Raw genomic sequence first — 16,746 nt, 5'->3', positions numbered from 1 at the left:
TCAACGACTGCAATACCACAAGTGGAAAGAACAACAAAAGAAAGAGAAAAAAAAAGCCTTGAATGCTGTTGTGATTTTAATGGCAAACAAGCTTGGTCCTAGAATCTAGAAAATGTTGGTCCTGGAGTCTGGAAAATGTACTTCCCTGCCTTCTTTGCAGAGGTGGGAGGCTGTGATTCTAGAGTACTGCCTATGCAGTCAGTCTTGGTCAATTGTTTTATGAAACTGCTCTTGTCCCTTTCTAGTTCTTTTTTTTTTTTTTAAGCAATCGGGGTTAAGTAACTTGCTCAAGGTTACACGGCCACGTGTTTCTGGGTGGGTGCTAAGTATCTGAGCCCAGGATTCAATACCAGGTCATCCCAACACTGGGGCCGGTGCTCTTACTCGCTGAGCCACCTGGCCGCCCCTACTAGTTCTTATTCTTAATGACAAGGGATGGACTAACAGGTGAGAAGAAAGGGAGTCTATATATGGTAAAGAGAATGACTTAAAACTAAAAGCTATCAATATAAATTAAAATGGGAGATAAAAGGTCTGAGCATCTAAGTTTCTCAGATTCTCTGAATATTAGTCCAGAGAAAAAGCACTGCCTTCAATTTCAGATCCTAATATGTGTTTATAAAGAAAATAAAACAAACTGGGGAAGGATTTGCTTTTCCAGGCAAAGAATGCTGTTAGGAAATGAGAAATCTGGGCGGCCAGGTGGCTCAGCGAGTAAGAGCACCGGCTGCAGTATTGGGATGACCAGTTGATCGAATCTGGGCTCAGACACTTAGCACCCACCCAGAAATAACTGGCCATGTAACCTTGAGCAAGTTACTTAACCCCAATTGCTCAGAAAAAAAAAGGAAATGAGAAATCATAGAATGGGAATAAAGACTTGTCTTATCTAAAGGCACTCTCCCCAAAGGGTCAGAAGCACAGCTCCTGCTGCCCCTCTTCATACTCACAAGAAGGCTTTGCACATGGAGCACTTGTTCCCATAACGCTTCCCATCAAAGCCTTGGATAGGGTCATTCTCCCTGGTGCAAAAGAGTCTGCCATTGCTCATTTGGTCCTGGAATTCACTGCATATTGCCTGCAGAAGGAAAACAGATACCTGGCTGTTCATTCTTTATATGCATGAGATGTAAAACATGCATCTTGAATGCACTTACCATTGGAGGCAAGACTAACTAAGGAACATCAGGGTTTTCCTCAAGTTTTGCCAGGCTCTCTTCCCTATGCCCTCAGACACTGATAACATCTCTACTGAAAAAAAAATCTTCAGTGGCTCTCTATTGCCTCCCAAGTAAAAGGTTCAACCTCTCTGCTTGGTATTCAAGGGCCTCCACAATCTAATGCTATCTTATTATACAACCTTATATTATTAACAAACACTCTGTGCTGCAGCCAAAGTTGGCAGCATTTCTTATGCCTATGTACCCTGAAATATTCTGCTCACATTATTTCCTAGTTCTGGAGGGCCCTACCCTGCCTCTTTAGCTGATATTTCCCTCCCTAACTATCCCTGAAAACTCAAATTAAATTCTCCCTCATTCAAGAAGACCTCCCCAATTACTCTAGTCAGCAAGCCCCTTCCTCTGCAGTATTTCTTCTCATCTCTCTAACACGTTTATCATGAATTATTGTAGATTACAATGACCCATATTGACATCCTAGATCACCAATAGACCATTACTTCCATTAAGACAGAGATTCTTATCCATAAACTTAAAGCACCCCCAATTGCCCAACATAGGACTCTGTAAATAGTGCTTAATAAATGGTTGTTGAATGGACTAGAACTGAAGGACTCATCAGGAAAATAGGAAGAAAAGATAAAAATGTTCTTCTATGTCTGAGAAAATCGATCTGATTTCTTTCTGTTAAAGTGATGGAATATTACTATAAAACAAATGAAGAAACAGATAGATGAATAAATAGATGAATGAATGGTTAATAAATGGTCAGACAGATGGATAAATAATAGATAGATAGATAGAGAGAGATAGATAGAAAGAGAGAGAGAGATAGATAGAAAGATAGATAGATAGCTAGAAAGAGAGATAGATAGATAGATAGAGATAGATAGAAAGAGAGATAGAGAGATAGAGAGATAGATAGAGATAGAAAGAGAGATAGAAAGATAGATAGATAGAGAGAGATAGATAGAAAGAGAGAAAGATAGATAGAAAGAGAGATAGAGAGAGATAGATAGATAGAGATAGATAGAGAGAGAGATAGAGATAGATAGATAGAGAGATAGAGAGATAGATAGAGATAGAGAGAGATAGATAGAGAGAGATATAGATAGATAGAGAGAGAGATAGATAGATAGAGAGAGAGATAGAGAGAGAGAGAGATAGATAGAGAGAGAGAGAGATAGAGAGAGAGAGATAGAGATAGATAGAGAGAGAGAGATAGATAGAGATAGATAGATAGATAGAGAGATAGAGAGATAGATAGATAGAGAGAGATAGATAGATAGAGAGAGAGAGAGATAGATAGATAGAGAGAGAGAGATAGAAAGAGACATAGATAGAGAGATAGATAGATAAATGTAAATAAATCATTACCTATGTTTATGTGCAGTGGAAAAAGTCATAGGTCGAAAGACATGAGGCCTGGGCCCTTAAGTCCAGAGTCTGCCACTTAATTAACCATGTGATGCTGGGTAAGTCACTTCTCCTTTCTGAGAGTCTTACTTTCCTTCTCTGTAAGGGATGTTTGGAATGTCTACCAGTATAGCATTGATAGAAGAATTACAAAAGATTACTCTGGGCCTGAAGTCAGGAAGACCTGAGCTGATATCCAGCCTCAAATAATTACTAGATGTGTGACCCTGGGCAAGTCACCCTCTTTGCCTCAGCTTCCTCATCTGAAAAATGGGGATAATAATAGCTCCTACTTCTTAGGGTTGTCGTGAGACTCAAATGATATAATAATTATAAAATACTTAGCACACTCCCTGGCAGATAGGAAGCACTATATAAAATTTAGCTTTTATTATTATTATGTTAGAAAACATTTTTAGAAATATCACCTTTATCATTATTAGATGATCAATACTACAATTTTAGGAATAATGTTCAGATAGCCATCACTAGCAATCTTGACAATGAAGATGACACTTTCAATTGCAATAGCATTCTCAGTTGCTTTAGAGTTACAAAGTACTTGCATGTTCAATCTCTACTTCCCTGGAAGGTAGGAATTATTCTATCTATTTAAATGATGTGGTGACCGAAGCCCAGAAAAGGGAATGGACATGCTGAAGGTCACCTGAGTCACGGGATCACAGATTTGAAGGTGAAAAATACCTTGGATGCAAATTAGTCCTATTCTAGCTTTTTACATAGAAAGAACCGGAGGCCCAAAGTCACCCAGAGTGAAGAGGAGACAGGGTTTAAACTAAGGTCAAGCAGTAAGGTGGCAGAACCAGTTCTAAACTCCAGATGTGCTGATCATCCAGGGCTCCCTTAAAAAATAAAACACTCATTTTGAAAAATCATTTTTAAAAATTACAATAATAACCTGTATATGATTTTGACCTCACCTCGATTTCTCTTTTAAATTTTGGCTTCTCTTCAGACTTCCTAAGATCTTCATCGGCTTTCTTTTTTTCCTCCTCATATTGTTTTTTGCTGCATAGAGGACAAAATTGAGTTACCAAAGCTAATGTAATACACTGAATCAAAGATCAAATAGGATTACCAACCACCTATTAGGTTCTAGGTCCGTCTTGAGAAGACAACCTCTCCACATACAAATATATGCAAAATGCATGTATACAAAAAGTATAAGGTCAATAGAGTATAAAGTCAATAGACTACAAAAGATCATGAGATTACAAGGTTAAGGAGGGAAGGATGTTAACAGCTAAAGGGAAGAGGAAAGTCCAAGTTTTACAAAACAATTTTTTTTTTGCCTTTTTGGAGAGTGGAAGGCAGGGAAATTGGGGTTAAGTGACTTGCCCAAGGTCACACTGTTAAGTGTCTGAGGTCAGATTTGAACTCAGGTCCTCCTGACTTTAGGGCTAGTGCTCTATTCACTGCACCAGCTAATTCACTTCACCAACAAATTATTTTATTAAGGGAATTTGTTCCATTAAGTTTGGATCTGGTCAAAGGGCCACATTTGAGCCCCTAGAAGGCCATGTGTGGCCTCAAGGTTTCAGGTCCCCTACTCCTGAATTCTAGTCTTTATGTGAGCAGAAATCACATCACAGAATATCTCTCCAGTCTCTGCTCAAAACAAGGAAGTTTATTTCATTTTTGGACAGTTCTAATTGTTGCAAAGTTCTTGCTTATGCTGAATTCGTCTGCTTCCTTGTGCCTTCCAAAATTTGCTTTCAATTTAGAAAATCTTAGAGATCATCTCATTCAACTCACTCATTTTACTAATGAGGAAAATGAAGTCCAGAGAAGGAAAAGTGTACCTAAGCTAGAAAAAATAGTTGTAGAGAGGGGATAGAACCCAGGTTGATTAAATTTATCCAGGGTTCTTCTAGGACAGGTTAATTACAAATAAATAAAGAGGCTTCACACTTGGTATAGTTATTGCTGACACATGTGAGAGTCTAAAACTAAAGTCAACCACTGCTTCTGATCATCAACATTTCTTTGATAGAGACTCTCATGATCAGATCTTTCCTATTTCCATCTGACCCAACCCATCAGAGCCCCCAAAGGAAAACAAGAATCAAACCGAGTAGTACTCAGAAGCTTTGCTGGATGAAAGACGTGGCTTCATCAAAGCCCTGGGTTTTTATCTTGCATCTTCCACTTATTTCTATGTAACCTATCTTTTTTCTCTCTCTGGATCTCGGTTTCCTCATCTATAAAAATAAAGTGCTTGGACATGATAATTTCCCAATCAAGAAAGCAAGGTCTGAGTCCTGGCTCTGGCATGGGCTTTCTGGATGACCTTGGAGGGGTCACAATCTCTGTGAGGCCCAACTTCTTTCCCTAGAAAACTGAGCCAATAATCCTATAATAAAACCTATCCCTTAGGACTGCAACCCTGAGTGCTATAGAGCTGTTTCTGTATTATGATTTCAGGCTACAGAGGCTTCTGTGGCCTCTCAGATATATTGTGAGCCTCATGGGCCAGGATCTAGGATCAGGAAATAAGCAAGATAAAGAAATAAAGAGAATTAGAAAAAGAGCTTAGATGTCTCATGAATAGAAGGAACACTGACAACCGGAGTGTCCAGAAGAGGGTATTATAAACTATGTTCTATGGGAATCAGCTGATAGACTAAGGGGTGTTTAGACTGGAGAAGATGGAGCGAGGATGTCAGAGAAAGGAACTTTGGTGGTAAAAGTTTTAAAGCCTGGGAAAGTATGAAAGGGTAATGTGGAAACGCTAGCTTAGAAGCAGTTTCTCTCTGTCTCTATATGCATATTTTTAGTTGTTTTAAGGAACGATTTCCATACTCACAAGAATTTTGAACAGAAGGCACACTTGTTGCCGTGTATCCTTCCATCAGGGCCTCGGACAGGATCCTTCTCTCGTGTACAGGGAAGCATCCCGTTCCTTACTTGGTTTTCAAAGATTTTGCAAAATTCCTTCAAAAACAGGTTTTAAAAGACCAGCATGAGTAATGGTATCCTTTTCATTTGAGGAACACTCATTTATGAAGTTTAGTTATCCTTATTGTCATTTTACAGATAAAGTCATTGAAGTTTAGAGCGATGGAACTATTTTGCCAAGGTCACACATCTATAAAGCAGAGGATCTGTCAGCTGATCCCAGCTCCTCTAATCCATAGAACATCATAGTTGATGATGATGATGATGATTGGTGGTGGTGGTGATAACTAACAATTATATAGTGTTTACTCTGTACCAGGCATTTCTAAGCAGTTGTCATTTGATCCTCACAATAATTCTGGGAGGTAGGTGCTTTTATTTTCTCCATTTTACAGATGAGGAAACTGAGGCAAACAGATATTAAGTGACTTGTACAGGGTCACAAAGCTAGGAAGTGTCTGAGGCTGGGTTTGAACTCAGATCTTCCTGACTCCAGGCCCAGCATTCTATTCACTGCACTCTATCTACCTAGATAACAGATAAACAGATGAATTTCATTCAAGTTGTAGATGAAAAATAATGCTCTACAATAAACCCAAAAGGTGGTCCTTGCCAGCTTCTGGTTAGAGGTCTCTAGTAATGCAAAGCTTACTATCTGTCCATGCACTTTATTCCTTTATTTGGACAGGTCTAATTACTGGAAAGTTCTTCTGTTTAAGAAGCTTAAATCCGCTTTTCTTTGATTTGTCCCCATTAATCTTTGCTCTCCTTCACATTCCATATAATAACCTTCTGAACTAATCATATAATCCTCACACCTTCTCTACTTCAGACTAAATATTCCTAGTTCCTTAAACTCCTCCTTTTGCAGCATAGTTTCAAATATATGTCCCAACATAGTTGCCTTCCTCTCAATTGTCTAGCTCATCAATATCTACTCTAAAACATTACAGTCCCAAATTAAGTGCACTGTTCTAGTCAGCATGTAGGAGAAAAGGGACGATCATTTCACCTCTCTGAACATCACAGTATGTTCTCAATGAACCATAAAAATGCTTTTGCATCCTTAATTACCACACCATGTTGCTGATTTTGTTAAATTTGCAGTCATTAAAATCCCTAGTCTTTTTTTTTTAACATTTGTCTAGCCAGACCTGCCCATAGTATTCTTACATAGTTGAATTTTTTAACTCGAATACAAGACTTTACAATTCTTCTTTTAGATTCCTTGGTCGCTGGTTTTCTAGCTGTGACTTGAACAGATGAAAAAACATTTTGCATCAGGATTGTCCCCACCCATCTATGACCTAACACAGTATTGTAGGGTCATAGGATTTCAGAGTTGAAACAAATTTTACAGAACCTTTTGTCTAATCCATGAATGCTGCAGAGGAAGAAAGTTCCTCTTAGAGAGGTCAGGTCCCTTCCCTCTTGAAAGTCTAACGATCTTTCTGGTGTTCCATTTTGTCACTCTTAACTTTGGGAGTTATACATACAACCTACAGCGATATCTAACTCTCTAACAGAGCTGTAGCATCTGTAGTACTAGCCCTTAATGTCTGAGGAAGGACAGGTGTAAACCTGCCTTGAACTGACCTAAGAATGAGCCATTTTTCTGTTGGAGAGTGATGGCTGCGCTTCCTTCATTGAAGGTTCCTACGTAGAAGGCAATCACCTGAGTATCCAAAGACAGCCATAACATTCATAATCATTGGTTCCCATCAGAGAAACAATGATAATCTTATTTATAAGGCATGATTCATTCTAAAACATTTTGTGACCAACCCACTGACAAGCTAATTTTGTGACAGACATTAAGCTATATGTCAGACAGCCCACTTGTTATAATCAGGTGTGGATGCCTCATCAAGATGGCAGTAACGAAGGAGTTAAAACAAAAGGAAGTAGAGAAAATGGCATACAATCCAGGTCTATTAGAACAAGAGGATCCCTTAGAACGCACATCTTAGAACACAAAATATGGACTGTTAGAGCTGGAAGATTGTTGGAACGCAGAATTTAAGGCCTGACAACATAGAATATAGAATGCCAATCCTTAAAACATAGAGCATAGAATGTCAGAAAAGAAGGATCCTTAGAACATAGAACCTAAACTATCTTTAGACTGTAGAATATAGTATTTCAGAGCTATAGGATCCTTAGAATATACAATGTCAGTCCTTAGAACACAGATAGACTGTCATACCTTAGAATATAAAATATGGACTATTAAACCTTAATACACAGTATGTCACAGCTATGGGATCTTTAGTATAAATAATAAATAAAGACTACAAGATGTCAACCCTTAGAACACAGAACATCAAATATCAGATCTGCAAGGGACTTTGGGATGCAGAATATGAGAACAAAGGACATCAACTCCCATCACATCCCTGTGCTTCAGTTTCATTTTCAGTACAAAGAGGGGATTTAATTAAATTATGCCTGAGGTTCCTTCCTGGCTTTGATAGTCTAGGAATCTATGCTATGTACTTTGTAACTGAAGTCTCATACAAACAAAGAGGGACAAGGATGGGAATTGAGTTGGTTGCTATACACACACAGTCTCAAATGTACTCTTCCTGAAAAAAAATGGCAAGAAAATAAAACAAAATGTGGAGTCTGAAAAGGGAAACATATTCAGAACTAAAAATTTAGCTAATAACCCTCTGGACGTTGTTTCAGGAGGATGTCACCTTGAAGGAAAAGATGCTCTGTATGATTAGCAAACCTATGAACACAATTACCTAGTTCATGAAGCAGGCACAGGGAGAATTCTTCATTTGTTGCTAATTCCAAAAAACAAGAGAAGTGGCCAAGTCCATTTGAAGGAGCATGGGATATGGAGTTAACCTGAGGTGAATCCAGGTTCTGATATTTGATGGCTATGCGACTATATATGTCAGTTCTGTTCTCTGAATGTTCCTCATTTATAAAGGAGAGATATAAGTACCACCCCACCCTCCTCCCTTATCAGTGCTATGAGCAAAGTGCTTTAGAAACTGTAAAATGCCACAAATGTCGGTACTCACCTTTTCAGCATCTCTGCGGGTTCTCTTGTCATCTGCCTTTGCTTTGTCTTTAACTTCTTTCATGCTGTGTGGAGAAATGAGTGGTCTATGAAGAAACACATTCAAACTCCTTCAGCAAAGAAAAGAAACTGCTGATGACAGACCAGGGGTTATTGGTTTTTTTGGAAGTTGGGTGAAGTCAATGGATCCCTTCTTCAAATAATTTTTTGTTTTTACATTTATAATTGAAAGAAACGCTAAATTTTATTTACAAGCTAGTGAAAAATGTAATTTTTTTGCATCACATTCACTACAAAAAAAAATAACTGTCTCTGGACCTCTGGGAGACTGTGTACCCTAGGTTAAGAATCCTGATCCTACAACATACTTAACTAAAACTAGCAAACAACATTGCAGGCAATATAGGTAAAGTCATAGGTTTGAGTGGCTGCAATCACTTGGAGAAGTCACCTAATGTCAGTTCCTGTTTTCATTTATTTTCCCTTCTCAACTTTGTAAATTATGTGATTGTATGAATCTGCCTCCTTGATTGTCAATTGGGAGTCACTTGTCAAGCAGAATAATAAAATCTTGTTTTTTTAGGAGGGGGGAAGCCAAGGCAATTGGGGATAAGTGACTTGCCCAAGGTCACATAGCTAGTGTCAAGTGTCTGAGATTGAATTTGAACTCAGGTCCTCCTGACTCAAGGGCCAGTACTTTATTTACTGCACCACCTAGCTGCCCCCAGAATAATAAAAACTTAAAGGAGGACCTCGGACATCAGTGAATCCTATGGCCTCCACAACATTTCCAGCAAATGGTCATCCATCTTCTGAATAAATGCTTTATTGCTTCTGAGCTCAAGAAAAGTATTCATTCCCCTTGGGGACAGGTCCCAGATGTTGTAATGGAAATGCAGATTTAAAGATCTTCCCTGCCCCTAGGCTAAAGTGCACCTGGAGCCTGGGGTGGGAGGCTGGTTTTTCAGTAGATACTTTTTGATTGGCCAGTGGGTCAATAAGGTTGTTACATTCTCTGAGCCAGGAGAAGGCTATATAAGCCCTGATGTGTAGCTTTGTTTTGGGACTCACTTTGAGAAATGTTCTGTGATTTGATCTGAATTCTGGGAAGCCGTTGTTGAGAGTCCCCGGGCTTTGAAAAACCCAGAATGTGGAAACCCAGATGTTGACTGGGTATGGATGTAATGGTTGGACAGTTTGGAAATCTGTCTACATGATGTTTCTGTCTTGATAATTATGTCTGTATATTTTGAAGTTTGGGGTGCTGACCTTTTTCCCCTGAACAAGGTAAACGATATATGTCTGACTGATTAAAGTAAGCTTGTTAACCCATTTTGAGTTGCTTTCCTTTAACAAAGCAGATCCAAGAACCTGTGGTAGATGCAAACCCTGAGGACGCTTGGGGTGCTTGCTGCTACAGATGTTAAAAAGTTCTTGCCTCCATTGAGTCAAATTCTGTCTCCTTCACTGCTCTTAATTCTGGTTTGGGATTAACATAGAAAAAATCTAAATCCTCTTTTTTTTGTGACAACTCATCAGACACACAAAGTTAGTAATCATCTTCCTCTCTCTAGATTTTTTCATCTTAGTTGTCGAAAATATCCTTCATTATCCTTCAAGCACTTCTCCTATTTGCATCACTACACAGAATTGTTTCTGTACTCACAATATTTCTGAACACATGGTACACTTATTGCCATAGGTTTTGCCATCAGGGCCACGAACTGGATCATATTCTCTGAAGCAGGCAAGCCTCCCTTCTTTATTTGCAAATGGCCGGAAAACACGACATGGGTCCTGAGAAGTAAAAGAAAGGAGATTTGACATCAACAGTCTTACTTTTATTTTTCTGCCTTCATGACAGTTTAATATCTTAGTTTCTTCTTGCATGAGATGCCCAACACCTCAATCACCAAATTCTTTAAGTTCTAAGGGGTGAAGTGACCTAGAAAACACTCAACCTCAAAAACAAAACCAAGATCTTGAATAAAATCAAAAGTTAGAGTAAATCCAAATTCAAGAACTAAAACAAAGGCAAGCTCAAAAATGAGTCTAAGATCTAGAATAAAAGCAAGAGAAAAAGCTAGACTAAACCTACAGCTAGAACAAAGTCAAATTCAGATTTAAGTACAAATGTGGACTAAAACTAGGATTTAGAATAAAGTCTAGAGCTATAATAAATTAAAGGACTAGATCAAAGTCAAGTTCAAAAAATAGCCCAAGATATAGAATAAAACCAGAAATTAGAACAAATAAAAAGCGAAACAAGCCCATTAGACAGAACAAAGTCAAGTTCAGACCTAAGCACAAGATGTGAACTAAAACTGCTGATTTCAGAGAAGAAAAGGAAGAGAGACAAAAAATAAAAACTAGACCAATTGACCAGTTAGAACAAGCAACTAACCCAAGAAATGAAACAAACCTAAGGGTTGATGCAAGAGATAAAACAAAGTCAAAGCTAAGAACAAACTCAAATTCTACAATAGGCTGTAGTGAAATAGATGAGCCCTAGAGTTTTCTCTTGTAAGAGGTCTGGCTACAGGAAGAGTCAGTCTTTCCTGCTGTTCCTCAAGGCTGGACCTTTTACAGTAGCTCCTACGTGAGCCAAATATCCACTGTCCAGGTATGGACTCAGATCTCTTCAGGTGCCTTTTTATCTAGGAAAAAACACATTCAAATCCTAAATGATTTCCTCTACCATGCTCATCTGAGGAGGAAAAGCAAAGAAAAAAAAATCTTGCTTGTTCCTCTTTGAGAAGGTCAGCCTGCCCCAGCAAGACTGAATCACATAATAAAAGATCTATCTGCTGGGCAGTTTATTCAGGACCTTCCTCACATCAACCCCTTAAAATAGGCAGGTCAAAAATGATTTTCTTCATTTTATAGATGAGGAAAATGATACCCAAGAGGAAGAAGAACCTTCCAAGGTCATCCATACTGTCAGGAAGTGAAGGATCTGAGCCTGGCACCAGGTTTTCTGACTTACGGAGCAGTCAGGCCATGCCTTGTCGTTAGAAGATTGTTGTTTTTGTTGTTGCTGTCTTGTCTTGCTTTGTTTTGTTTTTAAGGGCCAGAATTCTATTTATTTCAGAGATGAGGTCAATGGGACTCAGTGCAGGGCGGGGGAGGGGAGTAAGAAGGGTGACTCATCCAAGGTCACATAGCTGCTTAGTTGCAAAACTGGGACTGGCGTCCAGGTTACTTGATTCCCGATTCAAGAATCCTTTCACTGTAGGAAATCCAACTCAAATATAGTCCTTCACATGTAGAACTTTCCTTTACTTTTTGTGGTCACTTCCTGGAAAAGCTTTATGAAGCATATCCTGTCAGCCTAGGAAAATCCTGGTCATCTTACTTACTTAAAGATGAGACATGGTACTGTTGGTAGAGTTGTGAACTGATTGAACTATTTTGAAGAGCAATCTGGAATTGTGCCCAAAGGACTATAAAACTGCATACCCTTCAACACAGCAATATCATAACTAAATTCTCTGTATCACAAAGAAAAAAGGATCTATAAGTACAAAAATATTTACAGCAGTTCTTTTTGTGATGGCAAAGAAATGGAAATTGAGGGGATGCCATCAATTGGGAAATGGCTGAACAAGTTGTATGTGATTGTGATGAAGTACTGCTATGCTAAGAAATGATGAGCAGAAAGATTTCAGAAAAAAAATGGGAAGACTTACCTGAATTGTACAAAAGTGAAATGAGCAGAACCAGGAGAAAATTCTACACAACAATAGCAACATTGCACAATGACCAACGATGAATGACTTAGGTATTCTCAGCAATACAATGATCTAAGACGATTCTGAAGGACTTATCATGAGAAAAGTCATCTACCTCCAGAAGGGGGGGAAAACTGTTAAAATCTGCATAGAAATGAAAGGATACTTTTTTTTACTTTCTTTTTTTGTCTTGCTAATATGGAAATGTGGTTTACATGACTGCACAGGCAAAAATTAAAAAAAAAACAATATCAAAAAGGCCTAGTCCTTGTCATTTAAAGTCCTTTGTTGTTTTTAGAGATTAAGTTATAGGAATCAAAGAATATTTTATCTGGAGGCCACATTCCGATGCAAAATGTCAGAGTTGGAATGGACATTAGAACATGGAACATAGAATGTCAAAAACAGGGAGGGATATTAGAGTATTGAACAATGAATGTTAGAGATGGAAGGGACCTTAGAAGCCATGTTGTCCAACTCCCTCATTTTTCAGAGGGGAAAAAACTGAGACTCACAGAGAAGCAGAGATTTGCCAGTTAGATAGTCAGAGGCTTCTTAAGTCTGGTTTCTATTCCAGTAAAATATAAGCTCCTTGAAGTCAGCAACTGTTTCATTTTTGTCTTTATACCCCCAGTATCTAGCATCATGCTTGGCACATAGTAGGTACTTAATATATGTTTATCAATTAATTCTACTCTTTACTTTGACATAACCTAAAGAAGTTACTTAATCTCTCTGCTCCTCAGTTTCATCATATAAGGCAATGGTAATAGGTGACTCACTTCATAACAATTGTAGGGTTAATGAGATAAAGTTAACCAAGCCACTTTCCCACTGGAGACAAGCAAAGCAAGATATGTACAAAACTTTGACTCTGTGGAAATATCTGGTGAGTAAACTTAAAAATACCCAAACGCTGAGCAGTTGCTTTTCTGACCTAAGATACCACATTCCAAAGCCTTCTGGCCCTCCCAGTGCAAAGCAGACTTTTGGAAATAGGAGCTTTCAGTTAAAAGAAGTTAGAATTTCCCATTCTTTCCAATTAATTTTCTGGCTGCCAATTTTCCCTTATGTGAGCATTGACCTGGCACTGAGCCAATCTTGGTGGAGGGGCACCCAGTACAATCAGTCAAGACCACTCACTAAATAACCCTTCCCACCACTCCACCCCTGCCCACAGAGCCCTATGTGGGCCATTGTTTCAAGTTCACATGAATGTCACCCACCTTTCAAAAGGGTTGATCCAGGCCCACACACTGGACACACCCATGCATTGCTCCCTGGAGCCATTGACCTTGGTATGTTTAGGGTGGAGAGTGGGTAGAAGCCACTGTGACAATATACATTCCCATGTGAGTGGCAGCACCTGGACTAGAACACAGTTTTCCTACCTACATGGCCAATGTCTTTTCTACTATCTCAGAGGTCACTAAGCAAGTTCTGGCTTCAATAAGAGAGGAAGAAAACACTTTCTTCTCTGCTCTCAGAGCATGGATGTATATAGAGTTCATACTGGACTTGTCTATTCATTTTTATCACACCTGCCTCCAGTATTCTGTGTCTTAATGTCTCTTTCAGTTCTAACATTATATGTCCTAAAGTCCCTCCAGTATATGTTCAAAAGTCCCCTCTGGTACTGTAATTCCAACCCTTAGAGTACCTATGATTTAATTGCATGGGTACACCCTTAATTGACACAAATGATCACCTTTCTAGTTGTTACTGCTGTTGGTAGTAGTAGTAGTAGTAGTAGTAGTAGTAGTAGTAGTAGTATCAGCAGCAAGTTAGCATTTACATAGTGCTTCAAGATTTTCAAAGTATTGTATAAATATTATTTCATCCTCCCTATAAGACTGAGATATAAGGGTTATTATTATTCCCATTTTATGTATGAGGAAATGGAGGAAAATCAAGGTCAAGTAATATGCTTAAGGTTGTAAGTATCTGAGACTGGATTTGAATCAGGATTTTCCTGAATCCAGGCCAGGCACTCTATCCACTGTGCTTAGTAGATGGTTTGATTGATTTATATGGTGAAAAGATTCATAAACCAGTGAAGATCCTTTCTGCCTGAAGCTGAGAAAGTACTTAAATGACCAAAGTAGTCTCTGACAGCTCTAGTCTTCCAGCTTTGGGTCTTGTTTGTTTGTTTTGAGGAAGAATTTGTGCTGTACAAATATAATCTTAAAGAGATCTGGTTCCCCCCACATTTTGACACACTGGGGAAATAGATTAACTTATATGTGATTCCATTCAATTACTTAAAACACAGTCTCCTCTGACCTCCTCCTCTCATGTTAATTCAAAATATCTCCTAGTTTAAAATGTACTTTTATCTTCTTCAGAAAGAAACCTATCTTTAAAGTGCTGTTATTGTATAAATTGTTCTCTGGGTCCTGCTTACTATTCTCTGCATCAATTCTTATAAGTCTTCATATGATTCTCTGAAATCATCCCGTTCATCTTTTTTTTTTACAGCATAGTCATATTCCATAACTTTCCTAAAGCATTGGTCTGATTTACTTAATGAATTTCAGTGACTCCCTATTGCCTTCAGGATCAATTACAGAATGGTCTATTTGGCACTTAAAGCCCTTATTACCTAGCCCCTTTCTTAGCTTTCCAGCTTTCTTACTCCCCAACACACACTCTCCAATCCAGTGACACTGACTTCCTGACTATTTCATGAACAAGACACCCCATCTCTGTGCTCTGGACATTCTCTCTGGCTATCCCCCATATCCGGGACACTCTTTTCTCCTCTGTTCCCACTGCTGACCTCCCCCACTTCCTTTAAGTCTCAACTAAAACCTACCTTCTACAGGAAGCCTTTCTCAACTCCTCTTAATTCCAATGTCTTTTCTCCATTAATTATTTCCTCCTCATCCTGTTAATAGCTTGCTTTGTTTTTGCTTGTTTACCCATTGTCTCCCCCATTCGATTGTGAGCTTCTTGAGGGAAGGGACTGACTTTTGCCTCTTTTTGGTATTTTGATTACTTAGCACAATGCCTGGCACATAGTAGATGCTTAATAAATCTTTATTGATTGATTTATTCAGCTATTCCCAAATTGATTAACACTTCCTAGGCTCTAGTCCTTTGCCAAAAGGAATTCCAAAAAGAACTGTGTTTTTGTACATATGAATCCTTTCTTCTCTGATTTCTTAGACAGATTTCTATCACCTAACCTTTAAAACTGTCCTAGTAGAAGCTGTCAATGTTGAAGACATCATTTTCATCCTTTTAAGAGATCTACAGAGTTTGATTCTCTAAAGATGTCTAAATCACTCCAAGAGGGGAAAGAACACTCTATTAGAAACCATACTTGAATTTGTACCTGGGCTTTGCCACTTCAAGCCTGCGTGACCTTAGGTACATTCATCCTCCATTCTGGGGCTCAATTTGCTTTTCTGTAAAATAGGGGTATAGGTCCAGATGATTTCTAAGGTCCCATATAGCTATAAACCTTATAATATTCTCTTTTCAAACCACTTAGGGTGCTTTTCATGATTGGAGGAGCAGAACTGCATAGTAGAGAATGTAGATCAAAGACACTGTTTTAAAAGTCGAACTTGATAAACCTTGCTAAGACACAAGACAACGCCATGAAATCAGTCCAATTAAACAAATATTTACTGAATACCTTCTCTGTCTGTGCAGGATAGAGCCCTGGGCTGAGGAGGAGGCAAAGGTTGACAGTCCAGAGTCTCTACCCTTAAGGAATTCACAGTCTTAGTTGGATATCACATGGAAACAGAGACAAAGAGGCACACCTGAGAAACACTGCAATGGAAGATGACTGTTTCAATGCAATAGCCCATCTGAGGGTGCCCCAGGCCTGGTTACTCATTTTAAATCCCTTAAACCACAAAACCTCTGTCCAAATCTCAGCTTTGACCTTTACCACCTTCATGATCTTGGGCAAAGCTCTGAAGCTCTCTGATCCTCAGTTTTTCATCTGTTAAAAACAGTTTCAAGAAAAGAAAACAAGGAAATTCCAAAAGATGAAGGAGGATGAGGGAAAGGGAGAGGGAGAATAGTAAGAACTGGGTGTGAAAGAGAGAGAGAAATACAGTAGGATGGAGGAGAGTAGGGAAGAAGCATGGTTCAGTGGGAAATGTGGGTTTGAAACCCATCTATGCCACTTACCAGCTGACTTTCAACAAGTCCTTTTAACCTCTCTAGGGTTCAAAATTTAGAAGATGGACTTAGTGATCTCTAAAGCTCCTGTCAGTGCTTATATTCTATGAAACATTTGGGCAACCTCTCTCATAGGAAGCTCTTTGTAAAATGTGAAATACTGAACAAACGGGAGCCAGAAAGAAGTGAGATGAGTCATGGAACAAGTGAAGTGTGTGTGTGTGTGTGTGAGTGTGTGAGTGTGTGTACATGTTTATCGCCCCCAGGCTACATTGTTAGGGCTGCATTTAGAGTTCTGCCAGGAAGAGGAGGGATGGACATTTCT

The 16,746-nt window shown here is 38.8% G+C and overlaps 1 protein-coding gene across 14 annotated transcripts in view; it reads right to left on the bottom strand.

The window, feature by feature from the left end:
• The window catches only part of SPINK5 (serine peptidase inhibitor Kazal type 5), a 74,269-nt gene that overhangs the window by 48,536 nt on the left and 8,987 nt on the right, over nucleotides 1-16,746 (bottom strand). For 10 of the 14 annotated variants that reach the window (XM_069102309.1, XM_069102319.1, XM_069102312.1 and 7 more), the window contains exons 3-7: nucleotides 10,217-10,347; nucleotides 8,552-8,636; nucleotides 5,425-5,552; nucleotides 3,539-3,626; nucleotides 951-1,078 (exon numbers count right to left, since the gene is read on the bottom strand). In XM_069102309.1, coding sequence (XP_068958410.1) covers nucleotides 951-1,078; nucleotides 3,539-3,626; nucleotides 5,425-5,552; nucleotides 8,552-8,636; nucleotides 10,217-10,347 — 560 coding nt within the window. Of the gene's footprint in view, nucleotides 1-950; nucleotides 1,079-3,538; nucleotides 3,627-5,424; nucleotides 5,553-8,551; nucleotides 8,637-10,216; nucleotides 10,348-12,239; nucleotides 12,390-16,746 lie in introns of those variants that run through there. The other 4 variants (XM_069102310.1, XM_069102322.1, XM_069102311.1 and 1 more) reach the window with 3 other exon arrangements.

Source organism: Petaurus breviceps, unplaced genomic scaffold (assembly GCF_028583685.1).
Source record: "Petaurus breviceps papuanus isolate PSGF00001 unplaced genomic scaffold, PetGlider_PUasm1.0 551, whole genome shotgun sequence".
Classification (NCBI taxonomy): Eukaryota; Metazoa; Chordata; class Mammalia; order Diprotodontia; family Petauridae; genus Petaurus; species Petaurus breviceps.
Note: the sequence above shows the minus strand (reverse complement) of the source record. Positions and strands in the feature narration are given on the sequence as shown.